This window comes from Lampetra planeri, chromosome 4, assembly GCF_965212315.1.
Source record: "Lampetra planeri chromosome 4, kcLamPlan1.2.h2, whole genome shotgun sequence".
NCBI classification, from domain to species: Eukaryota; Metazoa; Chordata; class Hyperoartia; order Petromyzontiformes; family Petromyzontidae; genus Lampetra; species Lampetra planeri.
In genome coordinates this window covers 430,235-455,183 of record NC_136110.1, presented here as the reverse complement: position 1 = coordinate 455,183, position 24,949 = coordinate 430,235, and the positions used below count along the sequence as shown (strand labels likewise).

Sequence of the window (24,949 nt, the reverse complement as noted above, 5' to 3'; positions counted from 1 at the left end):
TGTCGGGTGGTGGAGGGTTATACTTACGCGATCTGACCAAACAACCTTTATCATGAAACATGCTCTGCCTACGATCCATCCTGGGTTTAACCAGACGGGATTGTGTGAGGAGTTCACAAAGATCTGGACAGTCTCATCAGTGAACTCTTCCGGCAGGCGAGGCTGCGTTGACTGGGTCATGGATCCCGCATGCCCAGCCACCGCACGCTCGAGCAGATTATGTTTGTTCGGCAGGTTCGAGGGACGAAACGCGCGCGGCACGAGCTCGAGAAGAGATCGATTGATGTGGTGCAGAGGGATGTGGAGCTGAGTGGACTTGCCGACGGCTGGTACCAGCAGTTTCAAGATCGGCCTCTATGGAGGAGGATCGTGAAGGACGCCACTGGACCATTGGGAGGCAGTCGCCCTCCAGCAACGGAGGGCAGAAGAGCGACACTCACAACAACGAGCGGGGGGGGGCGAGCTGGGTGGCTAAAACGCAGACTGGGCACAGCAGGAAGCACAGTTTGTGCATCTGCCGGTCATCTCAGGGAGTCAATGTGACCCGCCAGTGCACCTAGCTTGGCACAAGCGCCGTGGCGATGTGACCTCCACTTAGTGGACGGCGGTGGTTGTTGTTGTTGTGGTAGTGTCGTGGTTCGAGCACTGCGTTATGAAACCCAGAGACTCGAGTTCAATTCCCGCTCACCACCAACACTGGCGAATATTTTATCCGGTCCTGGGTCTCCCCTAGGTCGACTCAGCCCTGCATGAGTACCTGGTACGGTGTGGGCATCAGCACTGGGGATACAAAGGTGTCCGCGCGTGGTGTTGGCCACCCACCCCTTTGTCGGTCGTGCAGCCTTCATAGGTGCTCGCTAACAGCACCAATAGGCGTCGTTATTGTTGTTGTTATTTGGTCTCGCAGGTTTTATATTTAAGGCCTCACCTAGGCCCCGACCTCCCGCCCCGATGCTACCGCACTCCCTTACCTCGTCCACCTCCTCCTCGCTCGTCTTCCACCTCCTCGCTCTTCTCTGTCGTCTTCCACCTCCTCCTCGTCCACCTCCTCTCCTCCTCCACCTTCTCTCTCGTCTCTCTGTCTCTCTACAGAGACGAGGACACGGCGGAACGGAATGGTGCCGGTCACCACCCCCCGTGTAGCAGCGGCGCGCTGGGTGCTCCACCGCGGCCCGCGATTGGCTGAGGCGAGACGCGCGCGGCAGCAACGGCGCCGCTGATTGGCTGCCTGGTAGCGTGATGTTCCAACAACGATACAATGTTCCAACAACGACTTAGTGTCGCTGTGGAGAACAGATTCGTGGTTCTTCACTGGAAGGCCCGCGGGCTACTGGCGGCCCCTAGTGGCCTTCAGTGCGGCCCCTAGTGGCCTCCAGTGGCCTTCAGTGCGGCCTCCAGTGGCCTTCAGTGCGGCCCCCAGCGGCCTTCAGTGCGGCCCCCAGTGGCCTTCAGCGCGGCCCCCAGCGGCCTTCAGTGCGGCCCCAGTGGCCTTGAGTGCGGCCCCCAGTGGCCTTGAGTGCGGCTCCCAGCTGCCTTCAGTGTGGCCCCCAGCGGCCTTCAGTGCGGCCCCAGTGGCCTTGAGTGCGGCCCCCAGTGGCCTTCAGTGCGGCTCCCAGCGGCCTTCAGTGTGGCCCCCAGCGGCCTTCAGTGCGGCCCCAGTGGCCTTGAGTGCGGCCCCAGTGGCATTGAGTGCGGCCCCCAGTGGCCTTCAGTGCGGCTCCCAGCGGCCTTCAGTGTGGCCCCCAGCGGCCTTCAGTGCGGCCCCAGTGGCCTTGAGTGCGGCCCCAGTGGCATTGAGTGCGGCCCCCAGTGGCCTTCAGTGCGGCTCCCAGCGGCCTTCAGTGTGGCCCCCAGCGGCCTTCAGTGCGGCCCCAGTGGCATTGAGTGCGGCCCCCAGCGGCCTTCAGTGCGGCCCCTAGTGGCCTTCAGTGCGGCTCCCAGCGGCCTTCAGTGCGGCCCCTGACGTGCGGCGGCCTCCGACAAGACGCAGCGCCCCATCACCGTGCTGCTGTCAAACCCCAATGGGTCGAGATTTGAAGCTTTCGTGACTGCAAGGATTCATACTCTTAGGTTTTTTCGGTAAAGTCACGTAGGTAAAATAATAATAAATTAAGTAAAAAATAAAATAGTAAATGAAAACAAATAAATTAAATCACGACGTTTCGGAGGCAACACAAGCTTCCTTCATCAGGTGTCAAAAGGCACAACAAAATAACCGTAGCGAGAGTTATTTGTGATGGGACATTAATATATCACTTCAGTTATTTTGCTGTGCCCTTTTACACGTGATGAAGGAAGCTTGTGTTGCCTCCGAAACGTCGTGATTTAATTGATATATTTTCATTTATTATTTTTTACCTACGTGACTTTACCTTAAAAGCCTCAGAGTATAAACCCCAATGGCTTCAAACGCGTGGCGGCCTCCCTCACACGGTCGTTGTCTTATCGGCCAAAGTGGTCCCCCTCTGAAAATTAGTGAACATCACTGACATCGAGATGCAGAAAATACACCGCCCTCATATGTTCGTCTCTCCGTGTAAAAAAACAATTATCACAATCCCTCAGCCTAATACTTTCTACAGCATTGTTTGAAGATAACGACTTTGATTTCACGGAAAAAGTGTGAACAATCCGTGACATTTCAGAGTAAACTCGCCCCGTCTCCATTCCTCTTCCCCCTGGCCTCAGTCCCTCCTCGGAGTTGGCGACTTCACCGACGTTTGAGGGATTTACCTCAGAAAATGCGCGACAATTTCCAAAGTTTTTGTCGCGTAAATGCCTCGACAATCAGAGTTTCTGTCAACAGCAAAGAAACTTCAGCCACACTAGTAACCACTTCGTGAAATGGAACATTTTGTCCAAATTTCCCGGTCACAATACCACGAAATGTTCCACATTGGAGTGGAAAACGAGCGGGTTTTTGAGCCACCTCGCTCTATTAGGGAAGATCATGACAACGCATATACCTCCAACAGGGGCAGTTATAATTGACATTGCAAAATCAAAGTTATTGCAAATTGATTTGCAAAACACTCGAAACATTTGCAACCTCTGCCCGCCCTCCACACCGCGCCGCCCTGTGGCCACACTCCGCTCCACTCGTCTCGCGTGGATGTCTCTGTCTGTCTGTCGCTGTCTCTGTCTCTCTCTGTGTCTCTGTCTGTGTCTCTCTCTGTGTCTTTGTCTCTCTTTCTCTCTCTGTCTCTGTGTCTCTGCAAAGTCACACCGAGGTGGTCAAGCCGCGGGCTGTATCGCTGTGATGTCTCCTTCGGTCGCTTCTGGATGACCAGTCGCACGCCACTGGAGAGTTTTTCATGTTCCATTTGTGCCTCGTCAAGTGCATCTGCATCTGCTGCCGTGGTTTGTGCAGTGGATCGCGGTTCCAGGGTGGGCCGTGAGCTTCGCGGAAGGCCAAACCCAAGGATCTTCTTGCGTTGGGTCATTCACAACAAGGCGGTGGTTGTTCATAGGGGTTGCTGAAGGCGAAGCGTGTGGGCCCAGCGGGGCTCTAAGTGTGGGCCCAGCAGGGCTCTTAAGTGTGGGCCCAGCAGGGCTCTAAGTGTGGGCCCAGCAGGGCTCCGCGTGCCTCGGAGCGGTGACGAGGGCCGTCATCGAGGTCCCGGTGAATCAGCTCCCCGGGGGACTTCTTCCCGGGGGACTTCTTCCCGGGGGACTTCTTCCCGGGGGACTTCTTCCCGGGGGACTTCTTCCCGGGGGACTTCTTCCCGGGGGACTTCTTCCCGGGGGACTTCTTCCCGGGGGACTTCTTCCCGGGGGACTTCTTCCCGGGGGACTTCTTCCCGGGGTGTTGCGGCGACCGGGTCGGGCGGAGAGACGTGGGGACAGCACGGACAGCCAGCCGGGGTGGTGGTGGTGGGGTCGCCTCGTGGCCTCCAGTTCAGTGGCACATCAGCAAGTGGAGTGGCGAGCACTTGTGTGGGGGGCACCCTGGTGCACAGCGTGGGGGGGGCACTCTGGTGCACAGCGTGGGTAAAAATGTCAGCCGTGGGATGTTTGACCAATACACATTACATTGTATGCAGGGTTTGTGTCTGTGTGTTTAAGATGTGGTCTATGCGTGGGTGTTTGAGGGTGTGTGTGAAGGTGTGTCTTTGTGTGTGTCTTTGCGTATGTGTCTGTGTGTGTGTATGCACGTGCGTCTGTGTTGTATGATTGTCTTTGTAGAATGTGCATTTGTGTGTGAATGACAGCAGGTGGCGCAGTGGTTAACGCAATGCGTCAATAACCCAGAAACCCGAATTCGATTCCCGCTCACGGCCAACCGGTCATGTGTCCCTCCTAGGTCGATTCAGCCTCAAATACCTCGTGCGGTGTGTAAACATAAGTATCGGAGAGACAAAGGCGGCCGAGCGTGGTGTTGGCTACCCATCCCCCCTTGTGGCATGCCGGCCTTCATAAGTGTTCGCGAACAAAACTTGCACCAACATTCTGTTCAAGGCTACACTGGGGATCGTCTGTGAATGACAGCGTGAGGAGCAGGGATTGTTTGAAGGAACCCAGTGTGTGCGTGTAAAGGTTAGGATTGTGTGTGTGCAGGTGTGTGTGTGTGCGTGTTTGTTAAAGTGGAGGTGAATACGAGCATGTCAAAATGTGTCACGAAAATGTGGTTAGCGCACTGCGCTACGAACCCGGCGACCGAGTTCAATTACCGTTCACAGTCCTGGGCCAACATCAGTGGCGAATATCGGAATCGGTCCTGGGCCTCCCCTAGGTCAACTCAACCTTAATTGAGTATCTGGTGCAGTGTTTAAGCACTCGGGAGACAGGCGGATGGCCACCACCCCCTCGCAATCCGTGCCTTCCTTCCCAGGTGCTCCCTGAGTGCACTTAACGCAACAGCCGTTGTCGGCCACAGGGTATCACGTGGTGCGAGAGGCAACGAGTCTCGGGCAATAACAGGCGACGAATGGTGATGGTGGCAAACGCAAACATGAACATCCTAAGAGGGACGCAAAAAGGCTGATGAGTCAGATGCCTTCTATGACCTCTCCCAGGTGTTGGCTAAAGCAGCCCCTCCGGATAGTCATATTATTGGGCACTTTAATGACTCGGTGAGTCATGTCGTCAGCAGTTTGGTGGAACGATTGGAAGGCATGGGCCAGAGCAGCTCAAGAATAATAAGTGAATGCTGCGATGCACGCTGTTCCATCAGAGGGACTTCCACACACCACCGTGGGTGGAAGCATGCTGTATTCAAGCGAGAACATCTGCTGACCTATACAACGACCGAACAGCGAAAACGGGCTGTGTCGTTGACACCAGGACCTACCGTGGAATCGGTCTGCCCACTCACCATCGGCTTGTCATCTGCAAGACGCGCCTGCCATTTTTCTCCTGCGGTGATGAGCGTCCACCTCAGACCCCATTCAAGCCCAAAAACCGCCTGGTCTCGGTTAGCTAATGGAAGTTGCAAGCGAGAATGTCATCATCGTTTGCAGCTGGGGTTGGCATCGCCTCCCTCTCCTCCCGATGCCGATAGGAATGGGCCATGTCCAAGATCGCGACTCCTGCAGCTGCAAGGGCTGCTTTGGGTGCGCAGTCCAGACCTCCCCAGGGACCGTGGCTGATGGAGGTGTTCAGGCGAGCTGGGAGAAAGTGGCAGGTCCGCTCTCACCCTCTACAGCATCCCACGTCCGAGAATGAGGGAGGGTTACTGTAGCCTTCGCTCGGAAGTTCGCAGAAATGTGGGGCCCTGCAAATCGCAGATCACTAGTTCACGTTGATTTATGTTGGCAAATTTAACGAACTTTACTGAACTTGATAGCGTGTTAGTTCCGATTGCGCTTTACTTCGTTTCTGTACTTTGTTTTAAGGGCTGAGTCGACCTAGGGGATGCCCATGACTGGTTCAGATAGTCATTGACGATGTTGGCCGTGAGCGGGAAACGAACTCGGGTCTTCGGGTTCTTAGCACGGTGCGCGATAACCACTACACTACCGCTCCCCACAACGACTCTTCCGCGCGCGTGCGCGCGTGCGTGCGCGCGCACGTGTGTGTGTGCGTGCCCTGCGTCACACACACGTACACACGTGCTCAAACGGCCGTGACTGACACGGAGACCTTCATCCAGCAGTGGACTGACAGTGCGGCTGTAAATGATGATAAATGACGAGGCGGTTCCCCCCGACTCCGCCGCCGCCGCCGCCGCCTCGGCCCCGTCCCCGCGGCGCTTTCGCGCGACCCCGTTCCGGACCCGTCGTCGTCTCATCTCAGCGGCCACCCGCCCCCCCGGGCGCCGTGGGGGTTGGGAGCCAAGATCTCGTGAAGCATTTGCAGGGCTCAAGGTCACGGCATCGTCGCATTTTTTTCCCTGTCCCCGGCCGCCCCGAGGCCACCGACTGAGAGGTCCCCCCTGCTCTTGTGAAGTCGCTGCACCTGAGATCAAGACACCGGCCGCCCTCCACCAACCCGCGCCCGATCGGGAGAAGCGAGGGGGGGGGGACTCGAGTCTGTGAAGTTCACCGAGACCCCAGCGGCGCCTCCAGCACGGGCTGTGCTTTCATCACCATCGCCACCAACACGGGGTTTTTATAAATATATACGGGTATATATATAAAATGCCACCGCGAGCCACCATAGCACGCATATGCATGTTTACCAATCCGAATTCGTTCAAATATGAATTAAATGTGCACACGCTGCACGCGCCTGATGATGGTGACACGCGTCCTCCGTGGCGCGAGGATATTCCATCGTCACAGCGGGCGGCAGCTGGATGCACCGGATCTCCTGCCATCAGAATGTGGAAAGTCTCGCGAATGGCTCAACAGGCAGACACGAAGACGAGCGGTGCCCCACTGCAGCGGGCAATTCACTGGCAGAGCATCGTGGAGAAGCGCCGCTTCGAGTTAGGCCGAGAGACGTGAACAAGAGAACACGTGGTGAGAGAACACACGCAAGTTAGAGACACCACATCGATCTCCATCTAGCAGTGGATACATGATGATGATTGCACTGAGGAGCCGCAATAAAGCAGATGAGAGGACATACGCAAGTGAGTGACAGGTCACGTTGCCTGCTTAGAGACGTGGACCTGTGTGTGGCGGGACGCGTCAGGGCCGCTGGTCGAGACGAACGACGGCGTGGCAGCCAACGGAGGGAGACGCGACTGAGACTTCACAAAGATAGATTCAGACGACATGTTCTCGGTTCTTTTGGTAAAGTCACGTAGATAGAAAACAGAAAATAAAAATAATAAATTAAAATGATAATAATATTTTCAAATGTATTTTACTATTTTTATTTTATTGTTGTGTTTTGCTTTGATTATTTTCAATGTATTATTTATATTTTTTTATAATTTGTATTTGTTATTTTAATTTAATTATTTCCATTTTTGTTTTCTATCTACGTGACTTTACCGAAAGAACCAAGAACATAAATTCCTGCAGTCACGAAAGTTAAAAGTCAAAATTCAGACGACATGGGGGAAGCCTTCATCAAGCAGTGGATCGATCCTGGCCGACTGATTAATGAGTTCAACCTGAAACCTACAACAAAGCACGCACACCACCACCACCACCACCACGCGGACTCGCCTCTCACCACTCACGCGCGGTGCTCGGAATGGGTTTGAGCCCGGCGGGGCTGTGCTCCCTCGGCACTGCGGCGACGACTCTCGGATGGGCGATCCGCCAGTTTTATTTGCTTCTTATGGACATTTCTACAAAGTGTTCGGCGCAAGGTTACACAGAGAAGTGTTGTGAGACGAGAGACGTGACACCAGAGAGTGACGAACGATCTGCCTACGGGTTCCAAAACGCGTGACCGTGCGCACGTAGAACACGGCAGTTGTACACGTAGATCACGGCTCTCGCGCACGTCGATCACGACTCTCGTGCACGTAGATCACGGCTCTCGCGCACGTAGATCACGACTCTCGTGCACGTAGATCACGGCTCTCGCGCACGTAGATCACGACTCTCGCGCACGTAGATCACGACTCTCGCGCACGTAGATCACGGCTCTCGCGCACGTAGATCACGGCTCTCGCGCACGTAGATCACGACTCTCGCGCACGTAGACCACGGCTCTCGTGCACGTAGATCACGGCTCTCGTGCACGTAGATCACGGCTCTCGCGCACGTAGATCACGACTCTCGTGCACGTAGATCACGACTCGTGCACGTAGACCACGGCTCTCGCGCACGTAGATCACGACTCTCGTGCACGTAGATCACGACTCGTGCACGTAGATCACGGCTCTCGCGCACGTAGATCACGACTCTCGTGCACGTAGATCACGACTCTCGTGCACGTAGACCACGGCTCTCGCGCACGTAGATCACGGCTCTCGCGCACGGAGCCTCGTGCCGCCGCGATCTCCTGCCAACAATTTCAGAGCGACTTCAACTCCCGAAGGAGCTCCCGGCGCGTGGCAGCGAAACGTCGGACATCGTGCCGAACGACGCCATCGCGCACAGCAAGGCAGCAGCAGCAGCACAACCGCGGACACCCACGCGGGGAATCCTCACGGTTACGCGGTTTCATTTTTTACGATTAAAATTAACGATTCTCTTGACGGACTTTTTGCAAACTATAATGCATCTTAAAGCGTGAACACCATGACATTCACTCCGCACGTAGCCGGCTTTCACAACCGATGGTTAAAACATTTCCTCTATACATGTTTAAAAATAAAATTAATATCCAAATGTAGGTATTGACCAATGAAAATTAATTTTACAGCCTTAACACAAATTTATCTTAAGTTCACGAAACAAATTGATCTCAAGTTCTTAACACAAAATTATCTTAAGCTATTAAAAAAATTGACCTTAAGTTTATAACACAAATGTATCTTAATTTTGATCGCAAGTTGCGAACGCGAGGTCGGTAAGGCGAGCCGCCACGCAGCCCGCGTGCAGAAAGAACCCCAAAGTCAAATCCACAAACCCAGAGACACAAACCCAGAGACACAAACCCAGAAACACAAATCCCGAAACACAAACCCCGAGACACAAACCCACAAACACAAACCCCGAAACACAAACCCCGAAACACAAACCCCGAAACACAAACCCCGAAACACAAACCCAGAAACACAAACCCGAAACACAAACCCAGAAACACAAACCCAGAAACACAAACCCAGAAACACAAACCCAGAAACACAAACCCAGAAACACAAACCCAGAAACACAAACCCAGAAACACAAACCCAGAAACACAAACCCAGAAACACAAACCCACAGACACAAACCCAGAAACACAAACTCCGAAACACAAACCCCGAAACACAAACCCAGAAGCACAAACCCAGAAACACAAACCCAGAAACACAAACCCACAGACACAAACCCAGAAAAACAAACCCAGAAACACAAACCCACAGACACAAACCCAGAAACACAAACCCGAAACACAAACCCGAAACACAAACCAAGAAACAAACCCAGAAACAAACCCCGAAACACAAACCCACAAACACAAACCCCGAAACACAAACCCCGAAACACAAAACCAGAAACACAAACCCAGAAACACAAACCCGAAACACAAACCCAGAAACACAAACCCAGAAACACAAACCCAGAAACACAAACCCAGAAACACAAACTCAGAAACACAAACCCGAAACACAAACCCAGAAACACAAACCCAGAAACACAAACCCAGAAACACAAACCCAGAAACACAAACCCGAAACACAAACCCGAAACACAAACCCAGAAACACAAACCCAGAAACACAAACCCAGAGACACAAACCCAGAAACACAAACCCAGAAACACAAACCCCGAGCATAGCAACGGGAGGTCCCCAGCGCGGCAAGCAGCGCGGCAGAGTAAACCCTCAAATTGCTCACTCCAACCATCAAAGGCTCAGTGAGACGCCTTAATTGGCTGAGTGTTTTGACGCCCTCCCATAATCAATCAATCAATCGGTCAATCAGGTATGTCCGCCGTTGCTGGCCAGGTAACACCCACTCCCCCCCACCAGCACTCACTCCACCCCGCGGACACGTACAGGCGGCTCCCTACAAACCTTGGGGAGGAGGTGGTTGAGGAATGTGAGAGATGGAGGACTGGCGAATAGGTCCGATTTAATTACGATTAACGCCGCCGCCACCACCACCATCACCGCCACCTCCTCATCCCTTCCCTCCCTCCCTGAGACAATTATTCCATCAGTGGCTGCCGCGCCTGGAGATGTCATTAAGAGCGCGGGGGCGGCTGGATACGGGGAAAGGTGAGGACGAGCCCGGGGCAACGTGGCGGCCTGACACGAGCAGGGTGGAACAAAATCATTGTGGTCATCATCATCAGTGAAATCAGCTCTAGCAGTTGCTTCTTCATCATCATCACCAACCACCATTTTCATTACCATCGTCGACATCATCAGACAAACGTCGTCATCTCCGCCCTGCAGGACGCCTCCATGAGTGGCGTGGAGATTCCGCGAGTCGCCCCCCCCACACACACCTCGTTCACGATGAGCAGGAATCCTCCCCCCCCCTCCCCCCCTCCCCCCCTCCTCCCCCCCCCCTCCTCCCCCCCCCTCCTCATCCTCCTCGCGCGGAGCCCGGGGCCTCGCGGCACCGTCTCCACGTGGCCAGAGACACAACATCCCAGGGGCCCGTCTCCCTGCACACGACCCGTCTCCCTGTCTCCCGGTCTACCGGTCTTCCTGTCTCCCCGTCTACCGTGCTCGTGTGCTTCCCTGGAACACCGCTCGTCTCTCTGTCTCGTTGTCTCCGTGTCCCCCACGTCGCTGTGTGTGTGTCTCGGTCTCTCCCCTATGTCTGTGTCCGAGTCTGCGAGTCTCTGTCTTGGGTCAGTCCGTCTCCCCCTAAGTGTTCGTCTCTGTCCCTGTCTGTCGCCTAATTCACCCATTGATGCAGCACACACCGAGTCGGCGTGATGACCTTGGTTCAAATACAAAGACCCCCCCCGTATAGCCTTTAATATAATGTTGGGGCAAGTGCTGTTTAGCGAGCACACACACACACACAGAGGGCATCACGGGCAATGGCAGTGGTGCCACCCCGCCTCGCCATCGCTCCCTTCCTTCTGCCAGCCCGAGCCGAGCCCGAGCCACAGCTGAGCCGCCGCTCATGCATCTTTGAAAGCAGCAGCTCAAGACAAAGATCCCCCGTGTAACCTTAAACAGACTGTTGGGGCAAGTGCTGTTTGCGAGCAGCACCCTTGCAGGGAAACGAGGTGGGTGGCTAGCACCACGCCCGGCCGCATTTGTCTCTCTAGTGATGACTGTTTATACACCGCACCAGGTACTTAATGGAGGTTGAGTCGACCTAGGGGAGATCCAAGACCGGTTCAGATAACTCGTCATTGGTGTTGACAGGGAGCGGGAATCCAACTCGGGTCGTCGCGTTCGTAGCGCAGCGCGCTAACCACTGTGCCACTGCTCCCCAGTCGCATTACCACCACCATCACCTTTTCGGACTGTTCCGTTAGAGATGAACATTTGAGTTTATTGGCTACGGGGGAGTTATCGTTGTCAAAGCGCAGCAAGGCGATCGTAGCGCAGCAAGGCGATCGTAGCGCAGCAAGGCGATCGTAGCGCAGCAAGGCGATCGTAGCGCAGCAAGGCGCCGCTGTGTTTCACGCGAGGCACAAGCCTGCGCTGCTTTCACAGCAGGCGGGGGGGGGGGGGGGCGATGCCGCTGTGTGTGAGTGTGAGTGCACATAGCCTGGCACAAGCGCCGTGGTGACGTCGTCGTCACCGAGTGGCGAATGGCGCCGTTCATGTCGTGGGGATTGAGTGATTTGGAGTTACGAGACAGAGGGCGGCCGCGCGCGGCTACAGGAGCGACTCCCTGCCGGGCTGAGCGGAGTGCACGATCACGGGGCGAGCCAGCAACCCCTGGCCCTCGTCGTTGCCCCCCTCGGCCTCCTCCTCCTCCTCGTCCTGCCGCTGGTCGGGGTCGTGCGTGGCGAGGGGGACCAGCATGGGGCGGGAGAGGATGCGCAGCGCCTGGCCCAGGGACAGAGGGAGAGAGCGAGACGACTGAGCGAGACTCTCCCGGCTGTGAAACGACGCCTGGACACCACCTCAGCACGTGCAGGGCGCGCGGGGCGTTCACGCGGCCACTCTCTGACTATCGAAAGCGATAACCGGTCCTGTCAAGATGATGATAACAAGTTATAATCGGCTTCACAGCCTTTACGGCAAGACTACAGGATGTGGTTAAGATGTTCAAACACCAAGCAGACACGCCAATTATCACCACGCCAAGGCATCGCCACGACAAGGCATCGCCACGCCTGCATTCACCACACACCATGCTCGTGGTCAAACATGCACACAAAGCCGCCTGGAAACAATAATGATGTGCACGCATTGTCCTTGTGGACACGTTCACCGGCTTTCGCCTAACTCCCCGAGCGGCTGAACAGGACGAGGAGAAAGTGCGGCTGCCTCACCTGGAGATAGGAGGGCGGCGGGGTGAGCCCCGGGGGGTGAGGCCTGGTGAGGGTGCGCAGCGCCTGCAGGTAGCCGGGGGGCGGGGTGAGGGAGTTGTCCAGCCGGTAGCCGTGGGTCGAGAGAAGCCCGTTCAGCTCTGGGGGACACGCGGGGCGGGCCAGGGAGGGGCGAGGGACGTTTCTTTTTTCATTTCATGTGTTAGGAGGTATAACCCTGTGAGCCACGGGGCTCTTGACTCGGGTGCAACCGCAACAAAACGAAAACATGAACAAGAAACATCTTAAAGTGACTACACGCAACAGAAAAAATCCAGGAAAAACCAGCAAAGTCTTCCAAAGAAACACGTATTCCAGCGCTGTGTGCAAAACTCCCAGTGGGATGCAAGTCAAACAATAACAACCATAAGACAATGTAGATTAAAGTTATCAGGCTAACTCTGTAATACAACAAATAAACATGGCTAAACCAAAACGTTTTCAAAATCACCAAAATAAAGCTATAAAACAATGTATCTGTGATCATAGGAACTGTGATTCAAATTTAACAATAAACGATATCCATAACATGTACGACCAAACTTTGCAGCCGTATCTGGCTGCATGAGTCACTCCATAGCAGCATGTGTATCAGTAGCAGAATCAAAAATTGCAATCCACCTTTAAAGATCAGCACACGATAATCAAAACTCTTGATCATACTTTGCAGCGATCATACTTTGCAGCGGTCATCCGGAACGATACATTTGATTTCAGGCCACTCTGAATAGCAGTGGCAGCTGGGGGTGTACAACTCCTCTAGCGCAGTTTTGAGTGAAGATCTCACAGGTAGTGATCCAAGTTGCAGTTTATTGGCGATAGCACTCGTGGGGAGAGGGGGTGGGGGAGGGAGGGGGTCAAGGGAGGGGGGTTCGAGGAGGGAGGGGGATAGGGGAGGGAGGATGTGGGAGGAGGGGGGAGGGAGGAGGCGGCGAGGGAGGATGGGGGAGAGAGGATGTGGGAGGAGGGGGAGGGAGGATGGGGGAGGAGGGGGTGATCAAAGAACTTCCTTCCCCCGCACCTCCACCTCCGATGAGCCCGGTTTTCTTGGTATGGTGAGAAAGCAGTTCAACACACACTACACACACTACACACACTACACACTAACACACTAACACACTACACACACTATACACACTAAAAAAGACAAAGATCACCCATATAGCCTTAACAGACTGTAGGGGCAAGTGCTGTTCGCGAGCACCTATGAAGGCCGCAACGGTACACGAGGGGGTGGGTGGCCAGCACCACGCCCGACCACCTTTGTCTCCCTAATGGTGATGTTTACACAACGCATCAGGTACTCATTTGAGGCCGAGTCGACCTAGGGGAGGCCCAAAACCGGTTCAGATAATCGTCACTGGTGTTGGCCGTGAGCGGGAATCGAACACACACTACACACAGTAACACACACACACTACACTCACACAGTAACACACACTATATACACACACTACACACAGTAACACACACACACTACACTCACACAGTAACACACACTACACACACACAGTAACACACAGTAATACACACACAGTAACACACACTATATACACACAGTAACACACTACACACACTACATAACTTCCCCTCTAAGCAATGCTGGGTGCTGCGTAGAGGGGTGATAATTGAATGACTGATTTGTGCGAGACTTGCATTGACGGATTAAATAGTGAAACGTGACTTAATGAAATTGTGAACGAGTTAATGAATGAAACAATTGCTTAAGGAATGAATAAACGAAGAAATTGATTGGATGTTGAAATTTAATGCGTGAATGAAATAACGAACTAAAGAGTATCTTAAACTGAACGAACGAATACACGGATGTAGAGCGATGTATTTATGTAACGGCATTAGCAAATAAATAAACGTTGAATGGAATGCACAAATTATTGATTGAACGAATGGGAGTGAACGAGTAAGTGAATGAGTACGAATCAGTTAACCTGCGAGTGAAAGGGTGAATGCAGCTTCCCCACTGACCTCCGCAGTGGCAGAGATCGGCCCAACACCGCCAGGTGCACAGGTCACAGGACGAGGGAGGAGCAAGGACAGTTCAGGAGAGGGTGAATGAATACATGAATGAATGAATGAATCAGTGAAGGAGATCCCCGCTACCTGCGAGGTCGCAGAGCATCGAGGACCCGGAGTCGAGTCGCTCCTTCTCCTCCACGGGGGTCACGCTGTAGCGGTCGACTCGGCTCGGGCTCCCTCCACCAGGGGCCCCTCCACCAGGGGCCCCTCCACCAGGGGCCCCTCCACCAGGAGCCGCTCCACCAGGGACCCCACTGTGAGCTCCACCTTGGGGCCCGCTCTCACCTGCACCGTGGGCCTCCCATTGAGCCTTGCCATGGGCCCCAATGTGAGCGCCTCCTTGGGTCCCACTGCGAGCTCCACCGTAGGTCCCGCTGTGAGCTCCACCGTGGGCCCCAATGTGAGCACCTCCTTGGGTCTCCCATTCAGCCTCACCGTGGGTCCCGCTGTGAGCTCCACCGTGGGTTCTGCTGTGAGCTCCACCGTGGGTTCTGCTGTGAGCTCCACCGTGAGCCTCGCTTTGAGCTCCACCGTGGGCCCCGCTGCGAGCTCCATCGTGAGCCTCGCTGTGAGCTCCACCGTGGGTCTCGCTGTGAGCTCCGCTAGGGGCCTCGTAATCGAGCGAGCCGCGCCACCTCGCGGGATTGGGGTGCGAGTAGCGGTCTCTGGGCCGGGAGCGGGAGAGACAAAGGCGGTCGCGGGTGGCGGAGAGGCCCCCCTTGACGGAGGAGAGGAGGCCAGGGCGCCACTCCACGAGCCGCAGGGCGAGTAGGGCGAGCAGACTCACAATGGCCGTGCTCACGATGAGCCAGCTGACTGCCAGCATGGGACCACTGGCGGGAGAGGAGGGGGAGGAGAGGAGGAGGAGGAGAGGGAGGAGGAGGAGGAAGAGGAGGAGGAGGAAGAGGAGAGGGAGGAGGAGGAGGAGGAAGAGGAGAGGGAGGAGGAGGAGGAGAGGGAGGGAGGGAGGAGGAGGGTCAAGCAGAGTGAATTAATCACCCTCGGCAGCATCACCATCAGCAACAATAAGAGTAGCAGCAGCATTGGCATGATTATCCTCATCATAATCAGCAAGTCTCATCAACAGCAGCTGCAGAAACACGACAACAGCATCATCCTCATCGATTAATCATCATCAGTAGATCAACGGTACCATCATGTTCAACCTCAATATCATGATCGACACCAAAGATTAGCCGTATAGCCTGCACAGACCGTAGGAGCAAGTTCCGTTCGCGAGTAGCACCTATGAAAGCCAACACGGCACACGAGGTGGTAGTTGGCCAGCACCACGCCCGGCCGCCTTTGTCTCCTTTGTGGCGATGATTACCCACCGCACCAAGTACTCATCTGAGGCTGAGTCTACCTAGGGGAAGCCCAGGAACGGCTAAGATAATAATCGTCATTGGTGTTGACCGTGAGCGGGAAGCAGACCAAGGTTGCCAGGTTCGTCGCGCAGTGCGCTAACAGCTGATCGTCAGCACCGTCATCACCCCACCGCCCTCACCTCCTCTCACGGCACGAGATGAAGGCGCTGCGGTTCCCAGGACACGTGGAGACATCGCTCCACGCGAGGAGGTCCCTGCACCTGTGGGTGGCCTGCTCCCCGCGCTCCCCCCGCTCCCCCGTGCAGGGTGCCTGAGCCACCCAGCGGTAGGGGTCGGGGTCAAGGGCCGCGGGGTCGAACTCCCTCTCCGTGACCTTCACCTCGTCCGTGGGACACTGCAGCTAGGGTCGAGGATCACACGAGCAGCAGGGAGGGGGTCGACTCGTGGAATCTCAAACTCCTCCTGCCGTCTTTGGCGCTCCACACAACGCAGTTCTTTTATTTTAACACATCCCATCAGCCGTATGGCCTCCCTCCTCCCATGAGTGCTCACAGCAGCAGTGGTTCAACGCAATCAGAACTCTGCACTGGTTTCAACTTTCAACGTCTCATCAGCAGAGTCGAGCTTTGCTTGAGCTATTGCTGGTGAACTTCCAGAAGAGTATAGGCGAAGCCCCTGGCCTGTGTGAGATGTGGGTCCACACTGTGACACCGAATTTCAAAATGAAGGTGATTTTGGGAGGGTCCTAAAATATTTCAATGAAACTATTTTAATGAAACTATTTTTTATTTTACCAGGTGAGGCGCGCTGAGCTACTGTAGAGCTGTTTTCTAAAGCGACCTGGCCACAAATGATAGCTCAACGAAGTGGCTTATCACGTGGAAATGTATTGCAGCCACATACTCTAAACGCATGTTTTTCTAAATGTGGAGGGAAAACCCGGAGGACCTGGAGAAAAATCCACGTGACCGCGAGCAGCATATGCAACTCCAAAAATACATCTTGACTTAAAGCTTTCGTGACTGCAGGAATTCATATTCTTTGGGTCTTTCGGTAAAGTCACGTAGATAGGTTCAAATTAATAAAAATAAAATGTTTATTTTATTTGTATTAATTTGGATATTCTTTGGGTCTTTCAATAAAAAATAAAATGTTTATTTTTATTAATTTGAACCTATCTACGTGACTTTACTGAAAGACCTAAAGAATAAACAAATATACAGTTTAACACGTAGGCTTTCAGGACCAATATCATCCATAAAACTGTTTTTTGGGGTTGGATCGCGTAAATATACCATAGACGTCAGGGTCGGGATCGAACCCACGTATCCTGAATACCAGGCGAGGTAGTTCACATCTCGCCACCGCAGTAGGAGGTGATGTCGCTGCTGTGTGATACACGTTGAGCGATTCCCAGGTAATTGCTCAGCATTGGGATGCTTACGATCAATACCAACGTCACTGTGTGTGTGTGGTTTGTTGTGTCTATGGGAGGAGTAAACTGCAGAACCCCATGCAGAACAGGAGGAGACCAGACAGACTCCACAGATACACGCACCTCACTCTCGCTCGATCACCCTCACTCACTCAACCACTCTCACTCACCCTCACTCACTCACCCACTCTCACTCACCCACTCTCACTCACCCTCACTCACTCAACCACTCTCACTCACCCTCACTCACTCAACCACTCTCACTCACCCACTCTCACTCACCCACTCTCACTCACCCACTCTCACTCAACCACTCTCACTCACCCACTCTCACTCACCCTCACTCACTCACCCTCACTCACTCACCCACTCTCACTCACCCACTCTCACTCACCCACTCTCACTCACCCTCACTCATTCACCCACTCTCACTCACCCACTCTCACTCACCCACTCTCACTCACCCACTCTCACTCACCCTCACTCACTCAACCACTCTCACTCAACCACTCTCACTCACCCACTCTCACTCACCCACTCTCACTCACCCACTCTCACTCACCCACTCTCACTCAACCACTCTCACTCAACCACTCTCACTCACCCACTCTCACTCACCCACTCTCACTCACCCACTCTCACTCACCCACTCTCACTCACCCTCACTCACTCAACCACTCTCACTCACCCACTCTCACTCACCCTCACTCACTCAACCACTCTCACTCACCCTCACTCACCCACCCTCACTCACCCACCCTCACTCACCCACCCTCACTCACCCACTCTCACTCAACCACTCTCACTCACCCTCACTCACTCAACCACTCTCACTCACCCTCACTCACCCACCCTCACTCACCCACTCTCACTCAACTACTCGCACTCAACCACTCTCACTCACCCACTCTCACTCACCCACTCTCACTCACCCTCACTCACTCAACCACTCTCACTCACCCTCACTCACTCACCCACTCTCACTCACCCACTCTCACTCACCCTCACTCACTCAACCACTCTCACTCACCCTCACTCACTCAACCACTCTCACTCACCCACTCTCACTCACCCACTCTCACTCACCCACTCTCACTCAACCACTCTCACTCAACCACTCTCACTCACCCACTCTCACTCACCCTCACTCACTCACCCTCACTCACTCACCCACTCTCACTCACCCACTCTCACTCACCCACTCTCACTCACCCTCACTCATTCACCCACTCTCACTCACCCACTCTCACTCACCCACTCTCACTCACCCACTCTCACTCACCCTCACTCACTCAACCACTCTCACTCAACCACTCTCACTCACCCACTCTCACTCACCCACTCTCACTCACCCACTCTCACTCACCCACTCTCACTCAACCACTCTCACTCAACCACTCTCACTCACCCACTCTCACTCACCCACTCTCACTCACCCACTCTCACTCACCCACTCTCACTCACCCTCACTCACTCAACCACTCTCACTCACCCACTCTCACTCACCCTCACTCACTCAACCACTCTCACTCACCCTCACTCACCCACCCTCACTCACCCACCCTCACTCACCCACCCTCACTCACCCACTCTCACTCAACCACTCTCACTCACCCTCACTCACTCAACCACTCTCACTCACCCTCACTCACCCACCCTCACTCACCCACTCTCACTCAACTACTCGCACTCAACCACTCTCACTCACTCAAACTCGTACAAATGCCTCTCAGAAATATGCACTGAAGAAAGGTGCTCCCGAGTCTGGAATCGAACCTGTGGGAGAGGGGAGGGGGGGGAATGCCTCCCTCACCTGTGGGAGGGGGGGGGGAGTGCCTCCCTCACCTGTGGGAGGGGGGGGGGGAGTGCCTCCCTCACCTGTGCACAGGTGAGCGAGGCGTCCAGCCCCTGGGCGCACACTCCCCTCCAGCTCCCAGCATGCAGCGCTTCCAAGTGGCCCTGGCACGGGCCCCACCCCCCCAACACCCGCACCCGCGGCCACGTGACCTCATCTGGTGGGGGGGGGGAAGGGGGGGTCATGCCTCTTGTAGCGGGCACGCAGGCTGCGGCACGCGTACCGTGCAGGAGAATGTCGAATGTGTGCGGGGAACGGCAGTTCGTTACCACACGTGACTACACAACCAGGTGAGCTGATGGTGATTGACGTGATGATTGTCTCTAGGATGACGATAGTGATTGCTGAGATCACGATAGACCAACTGATGATTATGACTAAATTTTTTAATAATGGGAATCACCTCACGCACCCCCACTCACCCGAGGAGGTGGGTGGCCAGCACCACACCCGACCGCCTGTGTCTCCCTAGTGGCAATGTTTACATACCGCACCAGGTACTAATTTGAGGCTGAGTCGACCTAGGGGAGGCCCGGGACCGGCTCAGATAATCGTCACTGGTGTTGGCCGTGAGCGGGAATCAAAATCGTGTCGCCGAGTTCATAGCGCAGCGCGCTAACCGCTACACTACCTCTCCCCACACTCACACACACGCGCACACACACAGACACACACACACACACAGACACACGCACACACACACACAGACACACACACAGACACACGCACACACACACACGCACACAGGCACACACACAGACACACGCACACAGACACAGACAAACCGAGGTGGGTAGATAAGCGAGTCGTGGAGTGAATGGGTGAGCGAGTGATGTGGCGAGTGGTGGTGAGGGTTCGTGATGATTGTGTGGGTGAGTGGTTGTTATGGTGGTAGTTGTTGTAACTAGAGCCGTTATTAGTACCACTGTCTTAGTGAGTGATGGGGTGAGCGAGCGACGAGGTGGGTGAGTGATGGGGTGAGCGAGTGATGGAGTGAGTGAGTGATGGGGTGAGCGAGTGATGGGGTGAGCGAGCGACGAGGTGGGTGAGTGATGGGGTGAGCGAGTGATGGGGTGAGCGAGTGATGGGGTGAGCGAGTGATGGGGTGAGCGAGCGACGAGGTGGGTGAGTGATGGGGTGAGTGAGTGATGGGGTGAGTGAGTGATGGGGTGAGCGAGTGATGGGGTGAGCGAGCGACGAGGTGGGTGAGTGATGGGGTGAGTGAGTGATGGGGTGAGTGAGTGATGGGGTGAGTGAGTGATGGGGTGAGCGAGCGACGAGGTGGGTGAGTGATGGGGTGAGTGAGTGGTGGGGTGAGCGAGTGATGGGGTGAGTGAGTGATGGGGTGAGCGAGCGACGAGGTGGGTGAGTGATGGGGTGAGTGAGTGATGGGGTGAGCGAGCGACGAGGTGGGTGATTGATGGGGTGAGGTGAGTTGCGAGGTAGGTGGGTGGCTGGCTGGATAGGTGAGCGAGTAGTCGTTGTGACTATCCTGGTTGTTGTTGTTGTTGTCGTCGTGATATAAATGTGGAACAAAATGTGACAAGCGTGCAACGCCCTCGTGCCCGGAGAGACAGCGCACCACGTGGATTAGACAACACACGTTCGGCACGTCATACTGAGACCGTTGTTGTTGTTGTTGTTTACCGGTGGTAGTGGCCGGGTCGGGTTCGCACCCCAAGGTCGCCGCGCTCTCCCACGAGCAGCGCAGCACGGGACACGCGGCGCACCGGGACACGAACTCCCCTGGGTGGAGTAGAGGGGAGCACAGAGCGAGTGTGAGTGAGGCTCAGAGTGAGGGCCGAGAGAGAGAGTGTGAGAGTGAGAGAGTGTGAGAGAGAGTGTGAGTGAGAGTGTGTGAGAGAGAGTGTGAGATTGAGAGAGTGTGAGAGAGAGTGTGAGTGAGAGAGAGTGAGAGTGGGTGAGAGAGAGTGTGTGCGAGAGTGTGTGTGAGAGTGAGAGAGTGTGAGAGTGAGAGAGTGTGAGAGAGAGTGTGAGTGAGAGAGAGTGAGAGTGTGTGAGAGAGAGTGTGCGAGAGTGAGAGAGAGAGTGTGAGTGAGAGAGTGTGTGAGAGTGAGAGAGAGAGTGTGAGTGAGAGAGAGAGTGTGTGCCAGAGTGAGAGAGAGAGTGTGAGTGAGAGAGAGTGAGAGAGAGTGTGAGTGAGAGAGAAAGTGTGTGTGAGAGTGTGTGAGAGTGAGAGAGAGAGTGTGAGAGAGTGAGAGAGAGCGTAACTGAGAGTGTGTGAGAGTGAGAGTGTGTGAGATGAGTGTGTAAGAGTGTGTGAGAGTGAGAGAGAGAGTGTGAGAGAGTGTGTGAGAGTGAGAGAGTGTGTGCCCAGCTCTCCGCTCACAATGAGTCGAGTGCCGGGTGGCTAACGTGCAGAAAGCTGGCACAGGTGGTGGATCTGTGAGTCAACTCGGTCAGCCCAAGGCACCTGGGTCTGTTCCGTGAACTGCCAGAGAGCCTTCCACACTTCACGTGGCCTCAAGTTGCACTGAGCCTGGCACTTAGTTGGCAAATAGCGGTTGTTGTTGTTCATAGGTGTAACTCGCGAACAGCACTTGCCCCAACAGTCTGTTAAGGCGATACGGGGGATCTTTGTCTTCGCATGAGTAAGGGGGAAAGAGAGAGAGCTGAGTGTGTGGATATGTGAGGCAGGAGGAAGCGATGGGAGATTGAGGAGTGGGAGGGAGGTGGGAGGGAGGTGGGAGGGAGGTGAGAGGGAGGTGAGAGGGAGGAGAGAGGGAGGGAGGAGAGAGGGAGGGAGAGAGGGACCCCACCGAGGCAGCGCACGCTGGGGTAGAGGAGGTCCCCCCCGTAGAGCTGGGGGCTTAGAGACCCCGCGTCCATCTTGGGGGGCCCGCACCCCGCCCCCTGGCACAGCTCCTCCGCAAGGCGCCCCGACGCGTTCCATCCACTCACGCAGAGCTGCGGAGATACACGCTCACCTCTACACTCACCTCTACACTCACCTCTACACTCACCTGTACACTCACCTACTCACCTGTACACTCACTCGCTTACCTGTACACTCTCACCTCTACACTCACCTCTACACTCACCTGTACACTCACCTACTCACCTGTACACTCTCACCTGTACACTCACCTACTCACCTGTACACTCACTCAGTCACATGTACACTCACTCACCTGTACACTCACTCACCTGTCCACTCATTTACCTGTACACTCACTCACCTGTACACTCACTCGCTTACCTGTACACTCACTCACCTGTACACTCACCCACCTACTCACCTGTACACTCACTCAGTCACCTGTACACTCACTCACCTCTACACTCACTCACCTGTCCACTCATTTACCTGTACACTCACTCGTATACACTTACATCAGGGTTGGCGTCCGGACTGGGATGTTGTTTGCTGTTGAGGTCAGGTTCAGGGGCAATTCTGGGATCAACATCTTGGTAAAATCTTCTTGGTTCTTACTGGTGGTAGTGGCCGGGTCATAATAAAATATTTAATAATGTTTTATTTTTATTACTTTATTATTTCTCTTATACGTGACTTTACCGAAAGAACCAAGAAGATGAATCCCTGCAGTCACGAAAGCTTTAAATCGAAATCTTGGTAAAAGTTAAAGATGTCGGTCAGTGTTAGGATTAAATTGAGGTCAAAGTTGATGTTTGGGGTAAAGGTGGGGGCCAGTGTTGGGATCAAGGCTGGTCCAATGTCGGGGTGAGTGTCGGGGTCTCACCGCGTCCCACCGCTCCCCGTGCCGCATCTGCACCAGACCCTCACAGGGCCCCCCTGCGCCCACCAGCCTCACGCGGCGGGCGGCGGTCACGGGCCCCGTGACCCCTCCTCCCGTGACCCCTCCTCCCGTGACCCCTCCTCCCGTGACCCCTCCTCCACCTCCGGGCCCCGTGACCCCTCCTCCCGTGACCCCTCCTCCACCTCCGGGCCCCGTGACCCCTCCTCCCGTGACCCCTCCTCCACCTCCGGGCCCCGTGACCCCTCCTCCCGTGACCCCCTGGGGTCTCGCTGTCCCCGGGTCTCCCCCGCTCGCTCCTGCACCGCGAGGAGAAGGGGGGCGGCAGGCAATGGTTGAGTCTCACGGGGGAGCTGCCCCACTCCCGGGGGAGCGGGGCGGGGGGGTCAGAGGCGATTGTTAAGAATCGTGTTGCTGGGATTATAAACCCTGGGGGGCACGGGGGGGGGGGGCGTGTAAACGGAGACGTGCGCGGTGCGGTGTTACGAAACTAAGAGTGATGTGTGTGATGCCATCACAATCACACACACACACACTACAAAGACACTCCTCCCCTTATAGCCTGAACAGACTGTTGGGGCAAGTGCTGTTAGCAAACACGACAACGCATAACCGTGGCGATTACACACCGCACCGGGTACTCATTTGAGGTTGAGTCGACCTAGGGGAGATTCAGATAATCGTCACTGGTGTTGGCCGTGAGCGGGAATCGAACCCGGCTGGCCCGGGGTACGTAGTGCAGCGCGCTAACTGCTGCCATACGCAAGAATAAAACGACCATCACCACCATCACCACCAGCACCACCACGGATCGCGGGCCACTCATCACAGAGACGCAGTGATGGATGAGGCGCGGGTGACGCAGTCACTCACTGCCACGCAATTAAACAACGTCACCTGCGGGGGGGGGGGGGTGTTTGGGGGGGCAGGTGGGACCTAGAGAGAGTTCAGTCGGAAGGAGAGGGGGGCACGAAGAGAGAATAGGGAGACGAGGGGAGGGGGCAGATACAATTAAGAGAACACGCGATGGCAGCGAGAAGCAAACACGGCGCAGCACAAACAGCAATCAATCACGGGCGTCTCGGGGGGCGGGGCGGCTGTACGACAGCTCCGTGAGAGGCGAGGAACTCTCTCGGTCACTCACGGGGGGGGGCAGGCGGCCGGGGTTGGGGGGGGGGTCGCGGTGTTGTTCATTTAACACGCGGCGCGAGCTCCGGCCGACTGGCGCAGAGTTTCTGGACAGAGATAATCGTTTTGGTTCACGACATTATTTAGATAACGCGTGTTTTATGAGATGTTTTATGAGATGTTTTATGAGATGTCGTCGTGTTTGCTTTGTGGGTTGAGAGGTTTAATCAGCGACACGGGGGGGGGGGGGGGGGCACACCGCCCCCCTGCCCAGCGGTGTGAGCGCTGGGACTCATGTCATGCGTATTGCGCCGCGTCTACCTGTGTCTACCTGTGTGCCTGTCTACCTGTGTGCCTGTCTACCTGTGTAGCTGTACACCTGTGTAGCTGTACACCTGTGTGTGTACCTGGTGCAGTGTGTAAATATCGCCATTGGGGAGACAAAGGCGGTAGGGCGTGGTGCTGACCCCGCATTTATAGGTGCTACTCGCTAACGGCACTTGCCCCAACAGTCTGTTAAGGCTATGGGGGGGATCTTTGTTTTTGTACTGTATGTGTGTGTCTTTGTGTGTGCACCTGTGTGTGTCTTTCTGTTGTGCTTTCGGTGTCTTTAACCCTCTGCTCACGATCATTAAGGACCTTAATGATGGTGAGTGGGCCCGGGTAAAACTACGTGGCCGGGAGTCAGAGCCTTTCCCTGTACACCTTGGGGTGCGACAGGGATGTCCTCTGCTCCCACATTATTTAACATCTATTTTGACCACGTAGTTCGTGAAGCCTTCAATAGCTGTACCGGGGGAATTTCCATTTGGTACAGATATAATGGGAGGCTGATCGACGCCCGGTGCGATCAAGGGATGGCTCCCTATTGGTCAACCACGTTATGTATGCCAATGATTTGGTAATAGCTGCTCATTCAGAGGAGGAGTTGGACACGCTGCTGCTGAGACTGGAGCGTGCCACTAAGATGTGGGGCCTTACCATCA

General features: G+C 55.0%; 1 protein-coding gene across 1 annotated transcript; it reads right to left on the bottom strand.

The window, feature by feature from the left end:
• Positions 1–10,923: 10,923 nt before the first annotated feature.
• On the bottom strand, positions 10,924–22,944 carry LOC144717508 (uncharacterized). Its single transcript, XM_078592891.1, has 8 exons — positions 22,821–22,944; positions 21,879–22,026; positions 20,746–20,844; positions 19,122–19,255; positions 15,988–16,208; positions 14,565–15,313; positions 12,408–12,544; positions 10,924–11,958 (listed from the first exon to the last, which is right to left on the bottom strand). Exons 1-8 carry the CDS (start codon positions 22,845–22,847, stop codon positions 11,785–11,787), a joined length of 1,689 nt encoding a protein of 562 aa, XP_078449017.1. The 5' UTR covers positions 22,848–22,944; the 3' UTR covers positions 10,924–11,784.
• Between the last annotated feature and the right edge of the window lie 2,005 nt (positions 22,945–24,949).

What these genes read in the sequence shown, in the direction of transcription:
- LOC144717508 (XM_078592891.1), bottom strand. Translation starts at nt 22,847, where the DNA reads ATGCGGCACGGGGAGCGGTGGGACGCG. An exon ending in CGACCCGGCCACTACCACCG is followed by an intron (nt 19,256 to 20,745) that starts GTAAACAACAAC and finishes CCCCCCCACCAG; the next exon opens with ATGAGGTCACGTGGCCGCGG. An exon ending in GATGCTCTGCGACCTCGCAG is followed by an intron (nt 12,545 to 14,564) that starts GTAGCGGGGATC and finishes CGTGTCCCCCAG; the next exon opens with AGCTGAACGGGCTTCTCTCG.